Source organism: Sparus aurata, chromosome 20 (genome assembly GCF_900880675.1).
Source record: "Sparus aurata chromosome 20, fSpaAur1.1, whole genome shotgun sequence".
NCBI classification, from domain to species: domain Eukaryota; kingdom Metazoa; phylum Chordata; class Actinopteri; order Spariformes; family Sparidae; genus Sparus; species Sparus aurata.
Genome location: NC_044206.1, coordinates 20,267,052 through 20,288,767, shown reverse-complemented (window position 1 = coordinate 20,288,767; position 21,716 = coordinate 20,267,052). Strand labels below are relative to the sequence as shown.

Below are 21,716 nucleotides of genomic sequence, written 5' to 3'. Positions count from 1 at the left end.
TCACGCTGACTCGGCAAAGAAAGACACAAACTCAGCTTCAGCTTCAGACTCGGCTTGCTTCATGTTTTTATGGCTCCAACCATGAAACAGGTAAAAACATTATACGTACATTCTGCGAGATTATTCAGGAAGCACATCAACTACATAAGACAGACATGTAAAGTGTCAGGAAAGCAGCACTAATGTGCTAAAGTGCTTCTCAACGTGATTTTTTATAGACATCTAAGGAACTATGTGCACAGTCTGAAGCTTAACAAGGACACGTGAACAGTCAGGCAGCGAGAGAAAAGCTTCTAATCATACATGGCTTCATCAGGCTAATACACCAGGAGCTACATACAGCACATACAGTTAGTCTTTTGGTAAAACTTCCCTTTAATATGACATTCACTCCGCTAACCCTATGGTACAATAATCAAGTATTGTTTTGCCACGATTATACATTTTTAGCACCTTGAATCGACAGATTGTTCTAATGATAATATAAACTCCGTCACCATCATGACGTCAGACAGTCACTCTTTCGTTTGCCCCTATAGGCGCAGGCAAAACCCATCGACAAGAAAGCTACTTTTTTCTATTTTTGTACGCAGTCGCAACGAAAGAAAAGATAAATTAAAAAAAGGTTCGCACTGGATCATCGGAGCTCAGTAAACAAAAACAAACAGCAGATAAAGTGATCACATTTTATTCTATGGATCTGAAATTTCCTCATTTTTTTTTAAGTTTCCAGGAAAGAGCTGCTACATTTTCAATTATCGATAAATGTTTGTTTTTTTACGATTAATCTATAAAATGTCCAAAAATCTGTGAAAAATGCGTGTCACAATTTCCCAGAGCCCAAAGTGACGTCTTCAAAGTGCCTCTCTTGTCCAACGAGCAGTCCGAAACACAAAGACTCTTCATTTACTGTCATTAAACACAAAGAAAAGCAGAAAATCTACACATGTGAGAAGCTGGAAACAGCAAATGTTTGACATGTCTTTCTTGAAAAAATGACTGATTATTGATGAAAAATTATTTAAAGTTTTGGCTGATTATAGGAGATTTCCTTCAAAAGTGTGTTATCAATATTTTTATAATAAAGCCTAAATTGATCATGTAGAAACAATATGAAAAGCGTCGCAGACGGTGATGAACCTACAAAGATTTACCACCCGAATCTGCAGCTCCCATCATCTCATTGTTCAGCTGTCCGGCTGTTTTAGCTCCCTCTAATAGCATTGTTTTTGATTTGGTTTTTCAGAATAAAAGCTCTGAAACCCGACTATATATTATCTGCTCATCATCAAACAGCAGACCGACACAGTTAGAAATGAGCTGTTGAACACAACGCAGCATTAAGCAGCTAAAGAGCCAGACATTTCCCTCGGGAGGTGGTGGAGACCAAAAACGGAGCTAAAAAACAGAATATTGGTCTTTTATTCATTAAGTCTAGCCGGGGCTATCTGGTTAGCATCCAGCTAGCCCATCCCGATCCAAAAGACTTTTTAGGTTACAACAGCAATTAGAGCTGAAATAACCTGTTAATCAGTTGAGCAGCTGATCAACGCAAAATATATCAGCATAATTTAGTCAATGAATCATTTAAGACATTATTTCAAGCAAGAAATAAGAAAAAAAAAATGGTTGAAGCTTCTCAAATGTGAGTACTTCTTGGCTGTCTTTGGCTTTTACGACAGTAAACTGAACAAACTTTTGGGTTTCGTCACTCAGTCAAACGAAGAAAGACTTTGGATTTTCTGACAAATCCAAAAATTTTGGCAGATTAATCAGTAATAAGTAAGAAGATAATTAGTTACAGCCCTAATGTCGTAGGGTTTTTGCATGGTCACTGACGACAAGACTTTAAGTTACACCAGCAGTTAACTGAAATAGTACCAATTGAATCTAGTCTCCGTTTTCTCTCCGATTATCACCAAATTACATCTTCATGACTACGTCTTTTCCAGGAACCGTTCTGTGAAATTCCATTAACAAGTCCGTTTCTTTGTAGGAAACTACAGGACACCACTGGACCCGTCAAATAAAGTGTCACCGATGCAGCTTATGAAGAAAAGACCCAGAAATGATCCCCTGTCTGCAGATCAGGGTTGTGCAAAGTGAGGTAGAGTGATTGTACAGTAGAGACGGCAGCGTCAGGCACTGGTGTTTCTGTGCAAATAAGAGCCACATGTTGAGCTGGTGGTGTTTTCGCCTTCTTGTTTCTGCATCACTCGTATCTCTGAACCCCCTTTTTTTTTTTTTTGCGTGCCGATCACCATTTCTGGGCAAATAACATACAGTAAAGTGGAGAGTTTGTTAGCTTCATGTGCTGCTGTTTAAAAGTCTTTCCAAAGAGTTGCTCTTTAACTGGAAGACCAATAATTAATTTGCAGCAGGTCTTTTTTCTCTCTCTTTCTAATGCAAAGTAGGCAGCACTTCACCAACTGAGAGTCTCTCTCTGTTTTCCATCAGGTCATCTTTGGTTTTCTGAATACGAGAGAAAATTTCCCTGAAAAGTTCCTTGTACTCTGGCTGGTGAAAGTCGTCCTCAAAGCCCTCCAGGTCCGTCAGAGCGGGACAAGAAGCAGCGAGGGACGCGGTCTGGACCGACTTGTGGCTCTGCTCATCCTCCTCCTCCTCCTCCGGTTGCCCCTGGTGACAGCGGCGCAGCAGCTCGTCGTACTTCACCTGCAAGGCACTGTACTGGGCGTCGACCTCGTTGAGCAGCGAGATCCCGCGGTACTTCACCACCTCGGCTCGGCGCACGCAGGAGCACTCGTGGTCGTAGATCCTGTCAGGAGAGTCGGGCATCTGGGCCGCCTTCATCAGCCGCTCGCTGTCCCAGCGCTTCAGGACCCGAGGGCTTCTCACTGCAGCTCCATCCCCTTCACCCTCCTCCTCCGGGTGGAGGAACATGGAGTTGGGCAGCAGGCTGTGGATGATGTCCGGCCTGTTGGATCTGGTGGAGGAGTCTGATTTCCAGAGCTGACGGAGCTCATCGACCTCCCGCTCCAGCTCGGCCACTCTGGCCTGAAGCAGAAAGAAGAATAAATTAGAGAAGAGATGATGTGAGAGGAGAATGAGTGTCCTAGTGCTGCCACTCTGAGTTTACTTTAGAGGAACATAAGTTGACAGCAGCAACTTCTTTTTATGCATCTATCCTAATTTGTTTTTTATTCTTATATCAAAGTTTTACAGAGGGATGTATTACAGAAGATAACTGATACATTTTTGACTAATCGGCATGATTTTAAAGGTGCAATATGTAAGATTTCATTTGAAAACGTACAAAAAATTATCACCAGAATGTGAAGGAAATAAAGAGTTTTGATCTTATGATGTAAATGTGTTATGTTACAGAGATAAAGACTGATGTTGGCACGCTAACCAGCTAGCAAAACTGCCCACGCCTCCCAATCGGGACCGCCACCTGCACAGCTAACTGAGCTAACTAGCTAACAGCAGCTACATTTAGCAACAGTTAGCGGTCACACTACCAACTAACCAAGCCCTCTATTAGTTTTGAGTAGGATTTGCGACGGGTGGCAAATTCGCACATACCCGACACGCGTCCATCCCCGTCAGCTGCTGCTCCAGAGCTTCATTCTCAGCGGCGAGCAGCTCGGCCTCTCGCTCCGACTCCTCCCTCCGAGCGCGCTCAGCGGCGAACTGAGTCTGGAAGCTGCGGAGCGACTGTCGGAGCGACGCCTGCTCCTCCTCGTGCCACGAGAAGTCGGAGGATTCGCGGCCGTCAGAGGGTCCATCGGTCTCATAGTCGTACCTGCACAGAGACAGTTATACCAATTTTTATCGATTTTACTTAATTCAGTCTAAGCTCGTTAGTTTTTAAATACCTTAAACAACTTAGCCAGTAATGTTACCCAATTATCACAACATTAAAGCACTGTAACTTAATAACTTTATGTTACTTTTGGATTACCTCAAGACCAAACATATGCAAAGACGAGAAAATAAATATCATTAAAATGACAGTGTGAGTTGAACCATAATTACAATTTTCTTTCTGTAATTTACAGAATACAGTTACCTTTTTTGGTATCATAATCATGTGACCTAGTTACTCCCCCAGACCGGATAAGATGTCCTGATGCAAAGTTCGAACATGTACAGTTCTACAACAACTGGGGAAATTCCTCTAGCTGATAAAGACCGCGTGATATGATCAAAACCTCCAGAACAGGCGCGTAAGTCGACCTCACCCGTATCTCTCACACACCACTTCACGAACAAAGTGAAGGGTGACAGGAAATAAACAGCAGAGAGAGGATGGAACCAAAGATCATGAAAAATGTGTTGTTGTTTTTTGGTAATGTTTTCAATTTTGCATACTTGGGGACTATGTTATGTGTTATTTGAGTATTTCTGACAGAATAGGCTAAAGCGACTACCACTGCAAGAGGAAACGCAAATTAAAAAACGGGTGATGTAAGAGAACGAGAGAAGCACACGAGGTGCGAAATCAAGAACTTATCAGTGAGAGCAGGCAGATTAAAAATCAGCTGAGGAATCAATTGTGTTCAGACTTTGACCTCTCTCCTTCCAACCTCATCCTCCACACCGCCCAGTTCAGACCCGCCTCGCTGTCGGGTTTATCGGTGAGACTTTCCATTCACCTGAGCTGGATGTTTTGATGGAGCAGTCCTAACAGGATCACACACACACACACACACACACACACATAGACTAAACCCAGGCAGTGAATGAACCTGCCGTACAGGACGGTCGAGGGCCAAGAGGAAGTGACCGCAGCATGAAACATTCAGACCGCTGTGAGGTAGACGTGGCCGCCTGCCAGCGTGTAGGATTAGCACACATAGAGAGTTGAAGGACTCAGCGGAGGATTTGCTGCTTTACAAAGAGCTTCGGGATCAGTGACGAAGCAATTAAGAGCTTTCTGTACCACATTAAGGAGTGAAGTTAATAACAGAAGTTCATAGAAAGTTTAGCGAACACTTTTTTCAGGTCGACATCTCAGACATTAAAAAGGGCCGAATGATTTCCTAATAAAATCACCATTTTTTTTTTGCGTACAAAAAAACTAATTGATTAATGGTCAAAATAATTATCAGATTAATCCACAATGAGAATTATCATTAGTTGAAGTTAAAAAGGTCAGAGTCCAACAGAAGCTAATCTCTCCCATAGAAAACACTGCTCCTGAACGCCTCATCTCCCATTACATCACCAAGTCACACAGTTGCGTAATTGATGCCCAGCTGCTAATTAGGCATGTTTTGGAAGAAAATAATTTAGCACACCTGCTCTGTTGTTGTAAGCGGTGCTGGCTCAGGCGTGCGTGAGCTGACCAATCAGAGCAGGCTGTGTATTCAGGCGGGGATCCCTTAAAGAGACAGTAGCTAAAACGGAGTGTGCTGCAGCTCTGGATGAGAAAACTGATGTGTTTTTGAGCATTAAAGCACGTAAACCTACACTAATCCAAATTAAAGTCATCAACAGCGCACAGTGTCCTCACCTGAGATCCTTCTGCAGCTCTTTCAGGCAGGACACACTCTGGGTGCTGCGAGGTGCCCACTTCTCTCTGTGCAGAGGCTTCTGAGGCTGAACAGGACTCAGCTTCAGCTCCTCCACCTGATGCTGCAGCTCCTCCACCTGCGTCTGCAGCACCTCCACCGTCTCCGTCAGCCTGGACACAGAAAACAGAGCTCAGTCAGTCGACTGGTAAGGAATACTTCAGTCTAAAACTACTTTGGAAAAGACAATCCTCATCTCCCGTCTCACCCCTGGATCTTCTGCTGGGCCGCCCTGTTGTCCAGAACCAGTTTGTGGTTGCTCTGCTCCAGCTCTCGGGCCGACACGTCCAGCTGCTCGTACACTTTGGCGTGCTGGTCATTGACCTGCCTGAGGAGGTCCACCTGCTTCGTCAGGTACTGGAGGAGAGACACAGGAGGTGTTCAGGGACGGGATGAGTGCACGGCAACGGGAAACAGTCCGTCTAGCTTTCAAATCGTTCGGAAAAAGAAGGATCTGGACTATACCGAACGAGCGGAATGGAACCTAATTTAGTTTTTTCCCCCACATTTTAAAAAAAGGTTCCCATCTACCTTAGTTATTTAGGAGAAAGCTGCATCACATTCACAAAATAAAAGCGCACCCTTTATGTGAAGAGATGATCTGATTTAAATTTTCCCCCAGTGACACCTGAACGTCACTCAGAGCTCCATCAGCGGCTCCTTACAGCGAGAGTTTCTTTAAGAACAGGTTATCTTATCAGCCTCTGCAGTCAGGACACTTTGAACCTTTTCACCATCTAATCAGCCGGCTGAGAAAACTTCACCGTGACAACAGACCTAATGTCAGATCGACAGTTCAATGTCAAACTCTTCACATGTTCACTGGCAAAACAGTCGAAAAGCAAAGAAAACCATGACTGTATGCGCAGGACGTTAAAGTTTACCAGGTCGGATTTATTCTTAAAGTGTTTTGAGGGCAGCTCTGGCTCGTCCGTCCAGTAAACAGCGGCAGTAAATCAGGTAATTAATTGCAACACAGGTCATGAGCTTGAATCAGATGTGACGTCACAAGGATCCAGTCCAGGTCTTAAGAGATTAATTCTGTCTGTCAGCAAGAGAGGCGGGGGAGGATTTAGTGCCACTCACCCCGGGCTGACCACCTTACTCAAGGAAATGAAAAACAAACAGGCCTAAAAACATGAAAAGATCTGCAAGAACCTAAAGCTTAATATTGATTCTCTGACTTTTTAGATCACATAAGGCCTTGAACTAATCATTTAATTACATTTAAACATTAAAATCATCATGCACCTTTTAAATCTGCTCACATGATAATACAAGAGTGTGAAAACAGCAGCAAAACACAACAATCTAAGTAATACAATTGTTATTTTCTTTACATAAATTAACATTATGTAGCAAATAATACATTATGATTAAACTGCTTACAATGCCTTCTATAATAATATAAGAAAGCCATTATTATTAACTAACTCAATAATCACCTTTTTGATAATTACTGACTAAAATTAAAGCCATTTCCACTGATAACAATGAACTTTTAAACTCAATAAATAAAGTTATTTTTCTGTCTGTTATTGGTGATCAGTTCTCAGGCTGCAAGAAACTGTCATTCTTCATTGTCAAACAATCTGTGGATTATTCTCTCAATTAATCGATTAGTGGTTTGGTCAATAAAATGTCAGAAAATTATTTTAAAAAACACTTTTTCTTTCCTTTCAAAATTACTCAAACTGATTAATCCATTATCAAAATAGTTATAAAAACAGACTAATTGAATAGCTGACAACTAACTGATAACCAATATCTGTTTTGGGCATTTTTTCGAGCAAAAATGTCAAATATTAGCTGGTGCCAACTTCTTAAATTCAAAGGTTTGCTGCTATAGTTTGTCTTTCATGACAGCAAATGACGAGTCTTTGGGTTTTGGACTCTTGGTTGGACAAAAGGAGCAATTTCGAGATGTCACTTTGTGCTCTGGGAACTTGCGATGAACATTTTTCAACATTTCTTTTCAAACATTTTATAGTAAATGACGAGCGTTGAAATAATCGCTGCAGGTAGTCCTCACAGGCTGCACACAGCCCCAACAACCTCCATCATGAGAGGAGGGCAGCTTGTATGTCGCCTGAGAAGCAGAATTCCTGAAGGCAACCTCAGATCTTCTCCTGTCTGAGTTTCAGACACATAGTAGAGGTCTTTTAGTCAAGGAATCAAACATAAACAGAGGAAAACAACGTCCTTTCAGAGCAGCAAGTTGTATCTAAGGTTTAATCTGAGGCCTTTGTAAACCTGCAGGTACCTCACTGACAGGCTGAACAGGTCGACACCAAGGCCTAACGCAGGCTTGGATGAAGCCACAGAGTCGGACAGTTGATGGACTCTTTACCTCGATCTCCTGCAGTTGCTCCTGGTTGGTGGAGTACATCTGCTGCAGGCCCTGCTCCAGCTCCCTGTTCCGCTCCAGGAGAGTCTTCCCGAGCTCGGCGGCCAGCTGCAGGTCTGCGGGAGGAACAGAGCGAAGAACCACAAGTGCTTCAGCGCTCATAGTTCAGTCTCACTGACGGACACATCGAGCAGCTTTGAAGAGGGTTCCTGCTGGCTGGCAGGGATCCAGTAACCTACTTTTTAAAATGTGTGCCACAGGGTTTATCCACCTTTACTAAGTGAGTACTCAAGCTTTTTATCACCTGGCGCCTACAGGAACAATTTAATGCTTTGTAAGATGATTTTAAGACTATTTAAAGACCTGTGTGATAAGTAAAGGGCTGATGGTTATTTCTTAAGCTACTGCGTTTGAATTAATTTACCTGACTCAGCCCGTCTTTCATCTAATATTAAAGGACACTGTGTCTCTTTAAACACTGTGTAGTTTGGGAGAAGAAATTCAAACTCAGAATGATAATATTTACAATCTTAATGAGGGAACAGTACTCACAAATGTTTATTTTCTCCATAACTGACTAAACAAGCTGCTCTCAGAGGAAAATAAGGTCCCCAGAACACAATGTGAAGCCAGAGAGGTGGCAGGGTCCGCCACATATAAACAACAAAGTGAAACTGTATGAAACTGTGCTGTCCTTTAAGGTCAGTTTAAAAACAAATAGTTTCTTTACTTTGCTTGTGAAGGCATAGAAAAAGCCGTCAATGAAGATATTTCTCCCCTCCTTTGTTTATGTGTGGCGGACCCTGCCACCTCTCCACCTGGGGACCTTATTTTCCTCCCATACAAGCCTGTTTATTCACTTACAAGGAGAAAATAAATATATTTGACCTTGTATTATCACCTCATTAACATTATAAATATTGAAATTCTTCTTCTACAAAACTACATCGTGCCCCTTTCAAAATAAAACCAAAATAAATGACACAATTGCCTGAAAATATGAGACATTCGAGGGGGATCTGACACACAAAGCCACACTTCAGATGGAGGAAGTCAAAGCCACTTCTTCCTTTCAGTCAGAGGTCTTTTTTTTTTTTTTCACTCTGCAGCATATGTGAGCGTCCTCCCGCTGACTCCTGCAGCCTGTCAAGGTGCTTCAGCAGCTTCTACACTATAAATAAAACATCCTGATTCAAATTATGACACATTACAGGCTCAGAAAATCACATGGAAATTCATGCAAATTCAACCTCCTGTGCACCTGCAGGGCTCGGCAGTGTGATACATATATTAGATGTCATATATTACAGATTGAATGTCACCAGGCAGTTAGATAAAAGGACCCATGTGGTTCTTTTTTTTTTTTAAGGCTCCAGACACAAAGACTGAGGGGGAACTGTACCATGCTCCAGGTCCTGCTTGTCGTACCACGGTTCCTCCTCCTTGATCTCAAATTCTTCCTCCACGATCCTGTCAGTCAGCATCTTCGCGGTTCAAGATCAAGTCACACACTCTGAGGATCGATCCGGGTTTTAAACATATCACACACACGCTCACACACTCAGACAAACACACACAAGGTGATCAACGCTTTCAGTCCGCCGCCTTTCAGCTGATGTCTGCACAGAAACCCTGCAGCCGGCACCGGTGTGCGCTCATCTCAGGACGGACAGACACACACACAGACAGACACACTCTCTCACACACACAGACAGGCGGACAACTCACTGCTGACGAAACACCGCTACGTTCAGGGCATGTTTCCGGTACAGGATTTCAAAATAAAAGCAGAGTATGTGGTCCCAGGTGGCCCCTCAGGTGTTTTCATGGTCATGCTGATCATTATAAATTAATCTTTCAATGCAACCTCTGGCCTGACAGTTGATTTACTAGTCATATTTCACCTTTGTTCACTTTTGGACCACATGGAAAAAAAAGAAACCTTCTCTTGGGTGAGGGTAGGTCTAAAAATAAATTTCATATGGGCCAATATCGATGATTAGTGATAATTTTTAAAGACCAGGCAAAAAATAATTGAATTTAACCTCTTTAACACGCCCACTTTATGAAGACACACAGGTTATAATTAAGTCAACACAACAATAAAAAACACACAAATAAATAAAAAGTACTGCCATACTGGCGAGCTGACCTGCTCTTTTATATTTGCAACTTCCTCTCCGTCATCACTCACTTCCTCGCTCTGGTGGTGAGGGGTTGTGCCTGTGTTTTTTGTAAAAACACCCTAGTTGCCCCCGGTGGCAAACAGGCCAGGTATCAGAGCTGTGGCAGGCAGAACTGGCCTGTCCGCTCTGCCTCACGAGCCTGGAGACACTCCTCAGGAGACCGGGACAAAAGGCTGTTGGGGTGTTGTGTTTGGAAATGGAGTAACTATTGCGTACTGCCAGATTAAAAGCTATAGCAAGTGGCGAAGAAAGAGGCAAACACTACAATTTAAATACATAAAGAAAAATCAATACCGTATTGGTAAAAAATAAGATTAAATCAGTCATAGTCATGCAAAACAATTAGAAATGGATGACATGGACAAAAAACAAAATACATTTAGAAGCTAACATTTATTTCAGCCTTTCCTTGGGAAACATTATACATCTTAATATAAAAAGCACTTTTACAATGTCTATTTACAACTGAACATACAATCCAACATCCTCACCTTTTGGGTTTTCATAGTTAAGTGATGACTGATTGATCCTTTCACAAAAAAAGGTAACATGCGCGCTTTTATTTTGAAAATCAGCCGGCGTAATTTCCGGTGTCGACCTGTCTCTGGTGACTTTGACCGTCGCTCCACCACACCTGCCTGGCAACCGCAGCGCACCGAGTCCTGGCGACCACACGGGGGCGCTGCAGCGAAGAAACACACCTGTACTGAGGCTGGTTCACCAGTACTCAGTGTTTTAATGGTGTTTACAGCTGATTAGTAGAATAATAATGTGGTTAAGATAAAGATTTAAAATTTTTTAAAAGTTTTATTGTTAAATCTTGTAAACAGATAGAAAACAAGCAGATCACAGCTGCTTTCACTGGAGCTGCTTTCAGTTGAACAATCTGTTGCTAGTAGCAACCGCTCCACGTTCCCTTCCACCATTTTGTCAGGACAAAATGTCTGAAAATTAACTTCCTTTTCTAACATTTGATATTAAACCACATTAATCCACAACTCACTGACACACTTCGATGAAAGCTTAATGATTTAAATCTTTTTATTTTAGCTGGTGTCACCCACAAGGAAGGAAACATCAGTGATGATGTAAAAAGAATATTCTTTTACAACAGCTTCAAGTAAAAAAAAAAAACAGTAGTCCACTGTCTTTAACCTTTCAGCCTGCTGGACGCTTGTTTAGCTCAGTGCAGCTGTGCACCTTCATGCAGGTGAGGTCGGTGTCATGTTCCTGTCATTCTAGCGTCCTTGTTTGTGTGTCCTCTGTGTTTTCATGGTGTGTTTTGCCCTTTTTTCCTCCTGTCTTATTTGTCTCCTCACCCGCCTGATTTTCCCTCCACACCTGCCCTGCATCTCCCTCATTAGCGTTTCCCTCCTCCCAGTGTTTTTCCAGCTCATCTGTTCGCTCTCTGTGTTCCTGCTGTTCTGTTTCCCTACATCGGTCCTGTGTCCGTAATAAATCTTCCTCATGTATGACCATGTTTTGCTCCTGTTTCCCTGGTTTGTACTTGGTTTAGTTTTTTGCTCTTGGATTATTCCTGTTTTGCTGCTTGTGTTTTGGACTCTCGGGTTCAGCTTTATTTCATTAAAGCTTCCCTTTTGTTCAGTTACCGACCGGCCTTTGTCAAACTCAGACTTTACACTCACTATAGTAACTGCATTTTATTGGTGGAAACAAGTATCCAGAGCCTTTAAGCAAAAGTAGTACTGTAAAACTACGACAGCGCAAACGACAATCCTGCAATGATCAGAAGCACTACAATAGTTGCTGGTATTGTATATTCACTGTTGAGGTGTATTCGTGGGTTGCACAGCGAAAGTTGTCCCTTTTTTATTTTACACAAAAACTGTTTAGGATGAGCTGAGTTGTAGGAAAGAAGTCGTCTGGTGGTACGGCAGCGAATACTCCTGTATCTCTGGTCAGAAGGCAGCAGGGTGAACGGACTGTGGCTGTGGAGGGTTTTGTCTTTTAGTGTTTTTTCTTTGGGTTCTGTGCAGACGCCTCACTTCCTCGTTGTCACTGATGCTCGTCAGATGTGCACCAATGATCATCTGGGCAGTTTTAATCACCCACTTGCAGAGCTTCCTGTCCTGGGCCGTGATGAATCAGGCCGAATGATAAAAACTTTCCTTAAGTAGTAGAGCTTTTTCTGTTTTTCTTCCAGGGTGGTGATGTGTGGTGACCACGAACCTCTAACATTTCACCTGCTCCCCCTGACGCAGACAGCGGTGTGCGTCTTTGCCTCCTTCTCTCTCTCTCAAAAAAAAAAAATCAACAATCATCTCCTTGGTTTCGCTGACGTTGAGCTGTAGATTGTTCTGTGCATCACTCTGCGAAATTGTTGATTTCTTCCTGATGTGAACTCTCATCACTGTTTGTAACGCAGCCAGTTTGTCCTATAGATCTGAATGTTGATGTTATAGCTGGGTTTGAAGAAGCTAATTTCAATTTGTACACTCAGCTGCATTATATCTCACAAGATAATGACTTGACGTAAACAAAATCTTTAGCCGCAGCTGCCAATGCTGCCAAAACCAATGAGGTAGAGCAGAGAGTACAATATTTACCATTAAAATGACTCAATTTAAAGGTATTAGGTGGCAGAAAATGATCTTACACATGATTTATAACATAACGTGATGCTACAAGGGTTAAAAAGTTATGAAGACACACGACGGACTGTGTCTTTGTTCATACGTGACTGTTTCTATACTAAAGCTCGTCCTACAGCTGCTATAAATAGAACAGGCCGCCCTCATACAGATTTGTCATCTCTCGAAGCTGCTTTTGTTTTCAGTCTTCGGGTCGTGTTTTTCTGGAGCCGGTGACATTTCAACAGGCTGCATTTCAGTGAAGCCGTTGACTCGGAGACAGAAGGTCACCGCGGTTAGAGACACACGGGGGGATTCAGTGTCTCTTCTCTGCCGTCCACGTGTCGGAGAGCGGCAAAACAGAAACGGTTGAGCTCTTCCAGACAGAAGAAAACATGTAGTTTCCTTCAATTCTGCTAGTTTCCCGTCCCGATAGTTGACTCAGAGTGAGAGGCTGGAGGACGTCAATAGTTGAGTCATCTCTCAGAGCGGGAGGGTTTAACGGTGAGTTGTCGAGGTCTCTGGACCTCTGTGGGCAGCCAGAGATGGAGGATGAGCCGCTTTTTGTGAATTATTTTTTTTCTGAAATAAGTGAAATCTTTGGGCCAAGAATCGTCTGAGAATGAGTCGAGATTAAAATAAAGACATTTTGTAGTTTCTATGTTACAAAACAAACCAAAGTTGAAGCCGTCTAATGGAGTTTGTGCACAATTATCTGTTTTTATTGTTTTTCTTCCTATTTTAGCGCTTGTAGTTTTGATGTTTCCTTCTTTTTTTTTAAAGCCATTTCCATTAAAAGCACATTTCGGTGAGAGGGACTCTTGAGGTGCACGACCATGTTGTGTACTTCCATCAGCTGGTGGCAGTGTCGTCTCATAATCTGCTCTGAACTTCCTGTTTGACACAACACACAAACATAAAAGTCCCTTTTTAATCAAATAGGGAGACGTGTTACAGAAAACACATTGATTTACAGTTATTCATTTGCAAGGCACTGAAAATAAAATGGCATACATTTTTTACATTTAATCAAAAGGAATTAAAAGGATCAAATAGATTTAACATGCAGCATTTGATCAGCTTGGCAGGCAGATTGTTCAGTTTCACTATCAGATGCAGACGGATGAAAACATTCTCCACGCTGGATGTTTTCTGTGAGAAGCGTCCTGACAGCCGATGATAAATGACGTGCTGCCTCCCAAAAGGATGATGAGCAGAGCATCAGCGCTCTTCATCCTCTCCTCCTCTTCAAATTTATGCAAAACACACATTCTGCTCGCTGCTGAGCAGAGATGTACTGCATGTTTGTGTGTGTGTGTGTGTGTGTTGTCGGGGCTTTTATATTAACGTGTCTGGCGGTTTCATCTTTTCTGCAATCATTCGCATATTTCTCTGTTTATGCTCTCTGTGGCCAAAAGTAAACACCTTGACAGCACACCAATCTTCAATTGTTGGACGTCTCACCTGCAACTGGAAAAAGTGAGCTCGCTGGGCAGGGAGATTATATTATTCTTATTTGTAAAAGTTGAATTTTTCTATCAATATCCCGATCATATTATCATGAATCATTTTGGCTGGGTAGATCAGAGGTAAACCTGGACGTGATGATGTTACGTCAGCTCTCTATCTTAAAGGGATATTCCAGTGTAAGTTTAATCCATGGTCTAACACACCGTGAAACTGTGTTAGACTCCCTCTCAAGAGATCAAGTTAGCAGACCGCTAATTTACGGAGTTTTATCAACCTCAGAAACGACCGCAGGACAACAATACACTGCAGTAAACAGATCCAAATATAAACCACCACCAAAAAGCCACAAATAATGCTCAGAACAGCAACAGTACAAATAGGGTCTCAGCACATAGTCCGGGGCATTAAAACTCCACTAGCTTAGCTGGATTTCTACTGAAAAGCTGACTAAATTTACCACTCTTCTGCAGCAGCTTCCTGTTGACGGGAAGTCCCGATGAGTCGATTACCAAGTGCAGTAGAGTTCCGCGGCTCATGGATGAAAATGTATGATTATGACTCCATGGAAAAGCAATCAAAGTTCATATGTGTCTTACCTGCCAGTTTATAACAGTTATTATCGAGAGCGGACAGGGAAAAGAACGGAATTGAGCATTTCTAACCGCACTCGGTAATCGTCGCGTCGGGACTTCCCCGACCCGGAAGCTGATGGAGGAGAGTTGAAATCTGTTTTTAGCTTCACAATAGAAATCCAGCTAAGCTAGCGGAGGTTAGATGCCCCAGACTATGTGCTGAGACCCTATTTGTACTGTTGCTGAAGTTTGGTGCTGTTCTGAGCATTATTTGTGGCTTTTTGGTGGCGGTTTATATTTGGATCCATTTACTGCAGTGTATTGTTGCCGTGTGGTCGTTTCTGAGGTTGATAAAACTCCGTAAATTAGCGGTCTGCTAACTTGATCTCTCGAGAGGGAGTCTAACACAGTTTCACGGTGATTTAGACCATGGATTAAACTTACACTGGAATATCCCTTTAAACATCGCACCTGCTAACTGTCAGCAAATTTGCGTTGTCAGTGTCAAGACATTAGCATTTAGCTCAAAGCACCAGCCTCACCACAGAGCAGCTTAGCAATGTCAATGATGTTGTGAGACATTTTTACAAGAGAGCCTGCAGGCCTGAAGACCATAAAGAAGAGAAACTGAAAAAGGACTTTATATCTCCCCGTAATCGTCACATAGGGGTTTTAATTCTCCTTCTCTTGATGGTACTCTGTTAGCCGACTGACTTCCTCCATTAAAAATTAGATTTGCATCGGTACAGTGATGTGTGCAATGAACGCGCAAATCATTACTACCGTGAAAAGTCCCTGATAACAAAGTGTCCCTGACCGGGGAGCTGAGTCAGAGCACATTGTGTTGGTGGATGTGAGGCCGGAGGAGTAAGTGACTCTGGCAGCTGCTACATCTCACTAACTCCCCAACCCCAGGTCCAATTTATTCAGCCAGGTTGAGGATTAGACGCTGTAACATCACAAGCTCTTCCTTTAGGCCTCTTAGCTCCAGCCCTTTCATCTCTCATGTCCTGCTCTTCTCCCCCCCCTCTTTTGTGCTCCACCCTCAGTGTGTTCCCTCTCTTCCCATCCGTCCTCCACCATCCTCCTTGATTTCCTCCATCTCTGTTTTGTGGCTGTCAGCGAGATGAGAGGAATAAAGCAGAGCAGGAAGCGAGAGAGCTCTCTGCGGGGACTCGGCTTCTCGGAGTGATAAAATAGCTGTGATCTTTTTCCTGCAGAATCAACACTGTGTTTGTGTTTCCCCCTGTCTACACTTACACCCGTGGCATTCTTCTGCTTTTATTGATGCCGTATTGCCTTTTTCATTTTGGGTTTCACGGGGTGTGAAATGCCAAACGAAAGAATGGGACCCCGTGCGCTCTTTCAGCCCCGCTGTTAGTCTATCAGCAAATTATAAGAAATGTGTTTCAGGTATCCCGTCTGTGTGGCGGTGAAGGCATCTTCAATAGGCACAAGAAACGTGTGTGCAAGTAAAAGGAAGCCAGATAAACGGACGGGAGGAAATTGAAATATTACAGACGAGAGTGCAAGCAAACAGGATGATTACCACTGTGCTCGCCAACCCATTCACACATCCCTCCTCATCCCCGCAGCGATCGGGGGGTTCGGTAATGGTGTCTCCACTGAGTGGAGGCAGTGACATTAAAGGCGGCAGCGACTGGTAATGAATCGTTAAAAGGGAAAATTTGGAGCTTTACTGATCCGCTTCCATACCAACTGTCTTAGCTGTGGGGATTGGATTGTCTCCATGTTTGGTGGGGAGGGGGGGAACGAGGAGGAGATGGGGATGGGTGTAATGGGATTTGAGGAAGTGCTTCTGGGTGGAACTTGAACACACACACACATGCGCGCACACACACACACACACACACACACACACACACACACACAATACATATGACAAAACCTCTGAGTGTGCCCGCGCTTGTTTTTAAGCTAATCTTCAAAGCGTTCACATTTTCCAGAAATCCATCGTGACAGACAGAGAGCAGCGAGCCTGAGCAGATTTTTTTTATTTATTTTTTTTTTTTTTGCATTTTCAGACTGATTCTCGACCCCCTTCTGTTGTCTTTTCCGACGCCTTTTTTTTTTTTTTTGTCCTGCACATGTACACGCAAACATTCAAGGACGGGAGACGAGCCGCTGCCATGTTGCCATGACAACCAGGCGTTTGCAAAAGTCAGCGTGATGCCAACTCTCATCCAGGATCACATATGGGCTCGTGCATGAGTGTGTGTGTGTGTGTGTGTGTGTGTGTGTGTTGGGTGGGGGGAGAAAAAAAAAAAAAAGGGATAGAAAGAGACAAAGACGCCTGGCAGAGGCAAATAGGCACACATGCTGTATACTGTATGAGCATGCATGTGTGCGAAGCTGATATTACTTTTATATTGCACCAGTTCCTCCATGTTGTTTACACGCCGCGATGCAATAAACAGAAAATTAGGAAGGAGCGAAATGGGAAAAGAAAAAAAAAAAAAAAGAGCGACGCAGAGATAACCACAGAGAGACAGATGACGACGATAGGAGAAATTGGATTTGGGTTAAAGATAGCAAACCGTTATCACTGAACGCTAACATCAAAGGCCTCGTTGGCAGGGGGGAAAACATGGAACTTTAGAAAAAAAAAAGAAAAAAGTTTAATTTCACAAGTAATCTTCCAGCCTGCGGCTCATGGGTAAAACAAAAACTCTGTGAAGTAGATGAATTTAACTAATCTCTCTCGCACAGCTTCAGGGGATCACAGAGGCGCAGGGATAGAAAATTGCACTAGCGCCGAGTTCGGTTGTTAGATTTATGAAACAGAGACATTTCACCCCGCTAATGTGCCGAGCTCAGAAGGTGGTCTGTCCCTGCCCTCAAACACAAAAGCAAAAACCTGCTTTTGATCAGGAAAATTAGCCTGAGAGGATGAGAGGCCTCTGCACTTACAGGTTGACTGACAGCTGTCTCCTGCTCAGATGTTTCCTGCTGTGTGGATGAAGAGGGAAGTGGTTGATGATGCTTCAAAACACAGTGCTGATACAGCAGACAAGAAGGATGATGGATGGTGTGTGAGTGTGTGTAACAGGAGTGTGAACTCCACTTTCATAAAAGCAATCCAGGTTAGAGCGAAAATGATTAGTCGATCAATCAACGGAATAGTAATCTGCATCTAATTTGAAGAGTTATTAATTGATTAAGTCATTTTTTGAAATACTCTGGGGGGGGGGGGGAGACATGTTGGTCGGTCCAGCAGTTTGCTCCAGACTCTCTCAGCAACTATTGGAAAATTGCTATGGAATTTGTCCACACATTTGTCGTTCCCAGATGAATCCTACTGACTTTCGCAATATCCCCACTTCTCACCTGGCGCCACCAACAGGACAAAGGTTTGATTAACCCAGTCAAATAGCTTTACGTCTGTCAAGAGTTTCCAGATGATACACAATCAGCAACTACAAGAAGTCCGATCCATGGAGGCCCCTTCTTGCAACCCGCAAGACTCAAAGGATCCGGTGTTCCCTGGTGCCAGTCATCACAGGACATCCCCAAGAGTCCAGTCCCCATGGATCAGACATTCAGAATCTGGAGGACAGTTCGGCAGCTTAAGATCTTTGTGAAGGTCTTTGGTTTGGTTGGGTGGTGCGTGGATGGTCAGGACTCAGGGTTTCCCAGCAGAACAGTGCATTGTAGCTCAATTCAGTGTTGGTCCTTTGAATGTTGATTCGTTTCAGTGTATATTCTAAGAACTTTGGTGATCCATTGCATTTAAATCTTTGCAATCATCGCATATGTCCAATACTTTAGTTTGTGACCAACTACCCGTGAAACTAATGCCATTCCCATCAGCCTCGGCTGCACTGACGACAGTCATCCATTCATTTCCTGCCATATATCCCTGTCCAGGTTGTGATGGCAGCAGGGTAGGCAAGGTAGTTAAGATGAACCCCTCCCGAGCAAGGTTTTCCAGCTCCTCCTGGGAGGGGGATCCAGGATGAGATATATATTCTCTCCAGATGTTCTGGATCTATCTCGGGGTCACCTACCAGTTAGGCTTGCTTGGAAAACTTTCAAAAGAAGCTACCCAGAGATTTTCCTCATCAGACGCTGGAATCACCTCACGTTTGGCATGAAGCAGCAGCATTTCTATGCTGACCTCCATGCAGATATCTGAGCACCTAAGGTTGAGCCCGGTTACTTGGAGGAAACTCATTTTGTGTATCATCTCATTCTTTCCGTCACCCGCTCATCGGTGAGATCTGGAATGTAGGTTGACCGGTAAAACAAAAGCTATGCCCTCAGGCTCCGCTCCTTTTCATCAAGATGTCCCAGTACAATCGCCACATTACAGCTGGTGCCACAACAATCTGCAATCTCAAGCAAAATTTTACCCTCACTCGTGATCAAGACCCTGAGATACTAGAATGTCTTCTCTCTGGGCAGCAACTCAAGTCGCAGTCTACCATTTTTTGTCAGAGAACCATGGCTTCAGGTTGGAGGTGCAGAGTCTCATCCCACATGCTTCATATTTGGTTGAAAACCAGCTGGTTTCTTGCCGAAGGTCAAGGTCTGATGGAACCAAAAGAACCGCATCATCTGCAAAGAACAGAGAAGTGATTCCCTGAACCAGACACTCTCAGGACCTCTGCCGGGAATATGGGTGAGGCTTCTCTCAAGTCTTCAATCTCGTCCATAGACTTCCTGTTGGTAGAGTTCAAGAGTTCATTCAGATGCACTTTCCACCTTTTGACCAAATCCCCCAGTCAGGGTTAAGAGTTCTCCTCCCTTGCTGAACGTAGTCTGACCCAAGCTGAACCAAGCTGTTATTCACTTTGGAGTTGGTTTGCGATCATTTCCGCTAACCAAACTTCCTTCTTCATAGCCTCTTGAACTCCCACCAGATTTTTGCTTTGGCGACCATCAAAGATGCAGTCGCTCTGCTGTCAGCTTGACGGGCTCTTAGGAAGATGTACTTGCTTTTAGAATCACTTTTGGATATGCATGAGGGCTGGCTTGTGTATCCTGTTCAGAGCATTGGTCATGCACGTCCTCAGAAATTAAGGCTACACTTGCATGCAATATGCACATGAATGGCAGGAGCAGTGAAGGGCCAGTATGAGGATGAGACGGGGTTGATCAGGAGTCAGCAAGCAGGTCAGCTTGTTGTCCCTGCTTCTGCTAACGTTTGCCATCTAGTGGTATCCGCCGGTGCCAAACGTAGTATATAGGCAAGTATGTGAACAACTATGTTCTCCATGCAGCCAGCGTGTCAGACATTACCCTGTTCTAGCTTCTCAAATATGAGGATTTGTTGCTTTTACTTTGTCTTCTATTGTAGAAAACTGAACGCATTTGGGTTTTAGACTGTTGGCCATGCAAAACAAGCATTGTCGTGGCCATTTTTCATGATTTTATTCCATTTTATAGACCAAATGTTCGAGAATATAATCAGTGGAGTAATCAGTAAAAAGAAAATACTTGGCTGTAGCCCTAATTCGGTTCATTTCTCTCTTTGCTTCACACACCCTTCACTAGATGTGGGTGTGATTGCATTTATATTGGATCTGATAAGAAACACACACGCAATCTGGAAAACGCTGAGCTGACCACTTCTCTCCAGCAGCACAGTCCAATTGCTGAGTGAAGACAAAACATCCTGGCAGCCGGCTCTGTTTTTATTTGCACTGATCTGAAATGCCTCTTCTTGGATCAGCTTCAAATGCAACATTTCGGGGGCAAAGCATGCAGGCACTTTTGTCAACGGCCGTAATCAAAATGCATGTGTCTTAGGAAGAGTTTTTGTCACCATCGGCCAGAATCTTTGCAGAGCGGATTTTTTATTTATTTCGAGAGCCGGTGTCTGTTTTGGATGTGCCCCTCACAAAGCTGATTATGTTTTAGCAGTTTTACAAACAAGAGTTGCAAAAACAAGGGAACATTTTTTATTATTGAACACAGACAACTTTTCCCTGATAAACAGCCAATCCGGCCTCTTGCAGCTTACTTGTGTGCGATGTATTTACAGACTGGTGACAATTTAAAAGAAAAGACGACAGGTTTAGTTCTTTTTGTCATATATTGAACATCACTCATCCACTATTCCTACATTTAGTGTTTTGCTGATGCTGGTGGAGAGTGCTTCTCCGTTAATTTGTCACCCATCTGTATATTAGAAGAAGCAGTTTGACAGACTTATGAATTAACCTTTCAGATTAAGTTTCTATCCACCTGGAAAGAAATGCATTTCCTTGCGTTGGACGCTAGAGGCGTTATCCGTATATTTACGGATATACGGACACCGGTCACATTCGTATGTGGAAACCAGGCGTTAGCGTTAGTAGCACATCATGTTTTGGTTTAAAATACCTGGTTTGGTCGCCACAAACACCACAGCAGATGGTTCGACTTCCCGCCAAAAATATCGATCTTTTGTCTCCAGAAAAACAGCCGCAAATTGTCCCAAGTCTCCTTAAAAATATCCTGTCGTTTCACACTTACAAATGTTGAAGCCGAGACTTGAACTGCAGCCTGTAACTTGGCCACCGTCCTCTCCACCACCCAACAGATAAGTCACATATATACATGTTGTTTTAATGCGTTATGACACCTTTTGTGGAAACTGCTGTGTCCTGTAAGGAGAGCCTGTAAAATGTTAAACTCCTGAATGTGCATTTTTCTAAGAGAATGATAAATCAGCCATAAACACGCAAGACAAGTTCATACGTGGTGCGCATTTCCATACATCTGAGTCTGTAGCCTATTTTTGACTTTTGATGACATTAGATGATGCCGCTTTTCCAACCAAATTAGCGGGTCTACGCAAGTTTTTTAAGCGCAGATCAACCTGCAAAAAATGGGCTGTATCTGACGCGTTCCGTTGTACGTTTTGCGTCACGTATGCGTGGGAAACAGCTGTATAAAAAGAGAAAACAACAGTAGACAGCGCAAGACCAAATCCCAAATTCCTTCTTTGTTTACGCGCCACCTCCGGATGTTGACAACATGTCATCACTTTCGTGAGGCGGAATTCA

At 43.3% G+C, this 21,716-nt stretch overlaps 1 protein-coding gene and 1 long non-coding RNA gene across 3 annotated transcripts; one reads left to right on the top strand and one right to left on the bottom strand.

Annotated features, from left to right (window-relative positions):
- Nucleotides 1-36: 36 nt before the first annotated feature.
- Nucleotides 37-9,620, bottom strand: LOC115571224 (cerebellar degeneration-related protein 2-like). Its single transcript, XM_030400469.1, has 6 exons — nt 9,287-9,620; nt 7,888-8,000; nt 5,746-5,894; nt 5,480-5,650; nt 3,547-3,766; nt 37-3,015 (listed from the first exon to the last, which is right to left on the bottom strand). Exons 1-6 carry the CDS (start codon nt 9,366-9,368, stop codon nt 2,401-2,403), a joined length of 1,350 nt encoding a protein of 449 aa, XP_030256329.1. The 5' UTR covers nt 9,369-9,620; the 3' UTR covers nt 37-2,400.
- A 1,112-nt stretch (nt 9,621-10,732) lies between these two features.
- Nucleotides 10,733-11,548, top strand: LOC115571237 (uncharacterized). Of its 2 annotated transcripts, XR_003981893.1 has the most exons (3): nt 10,733-11,012; nt 11,121-11,280; nt 11,435-11,548. It is a non-coding gene; the product is annotated as an uncharacterized LOC115571237 (long non-coding RNA). The 2 variants fall into 2 exon arrangements; XR_003981892.1 differs by having other exon boundaries at nt 10,733-11,280.
- The last annotated feature ends 10,168 nt before the right edge of the window (nt 11,549-21,716 follow it).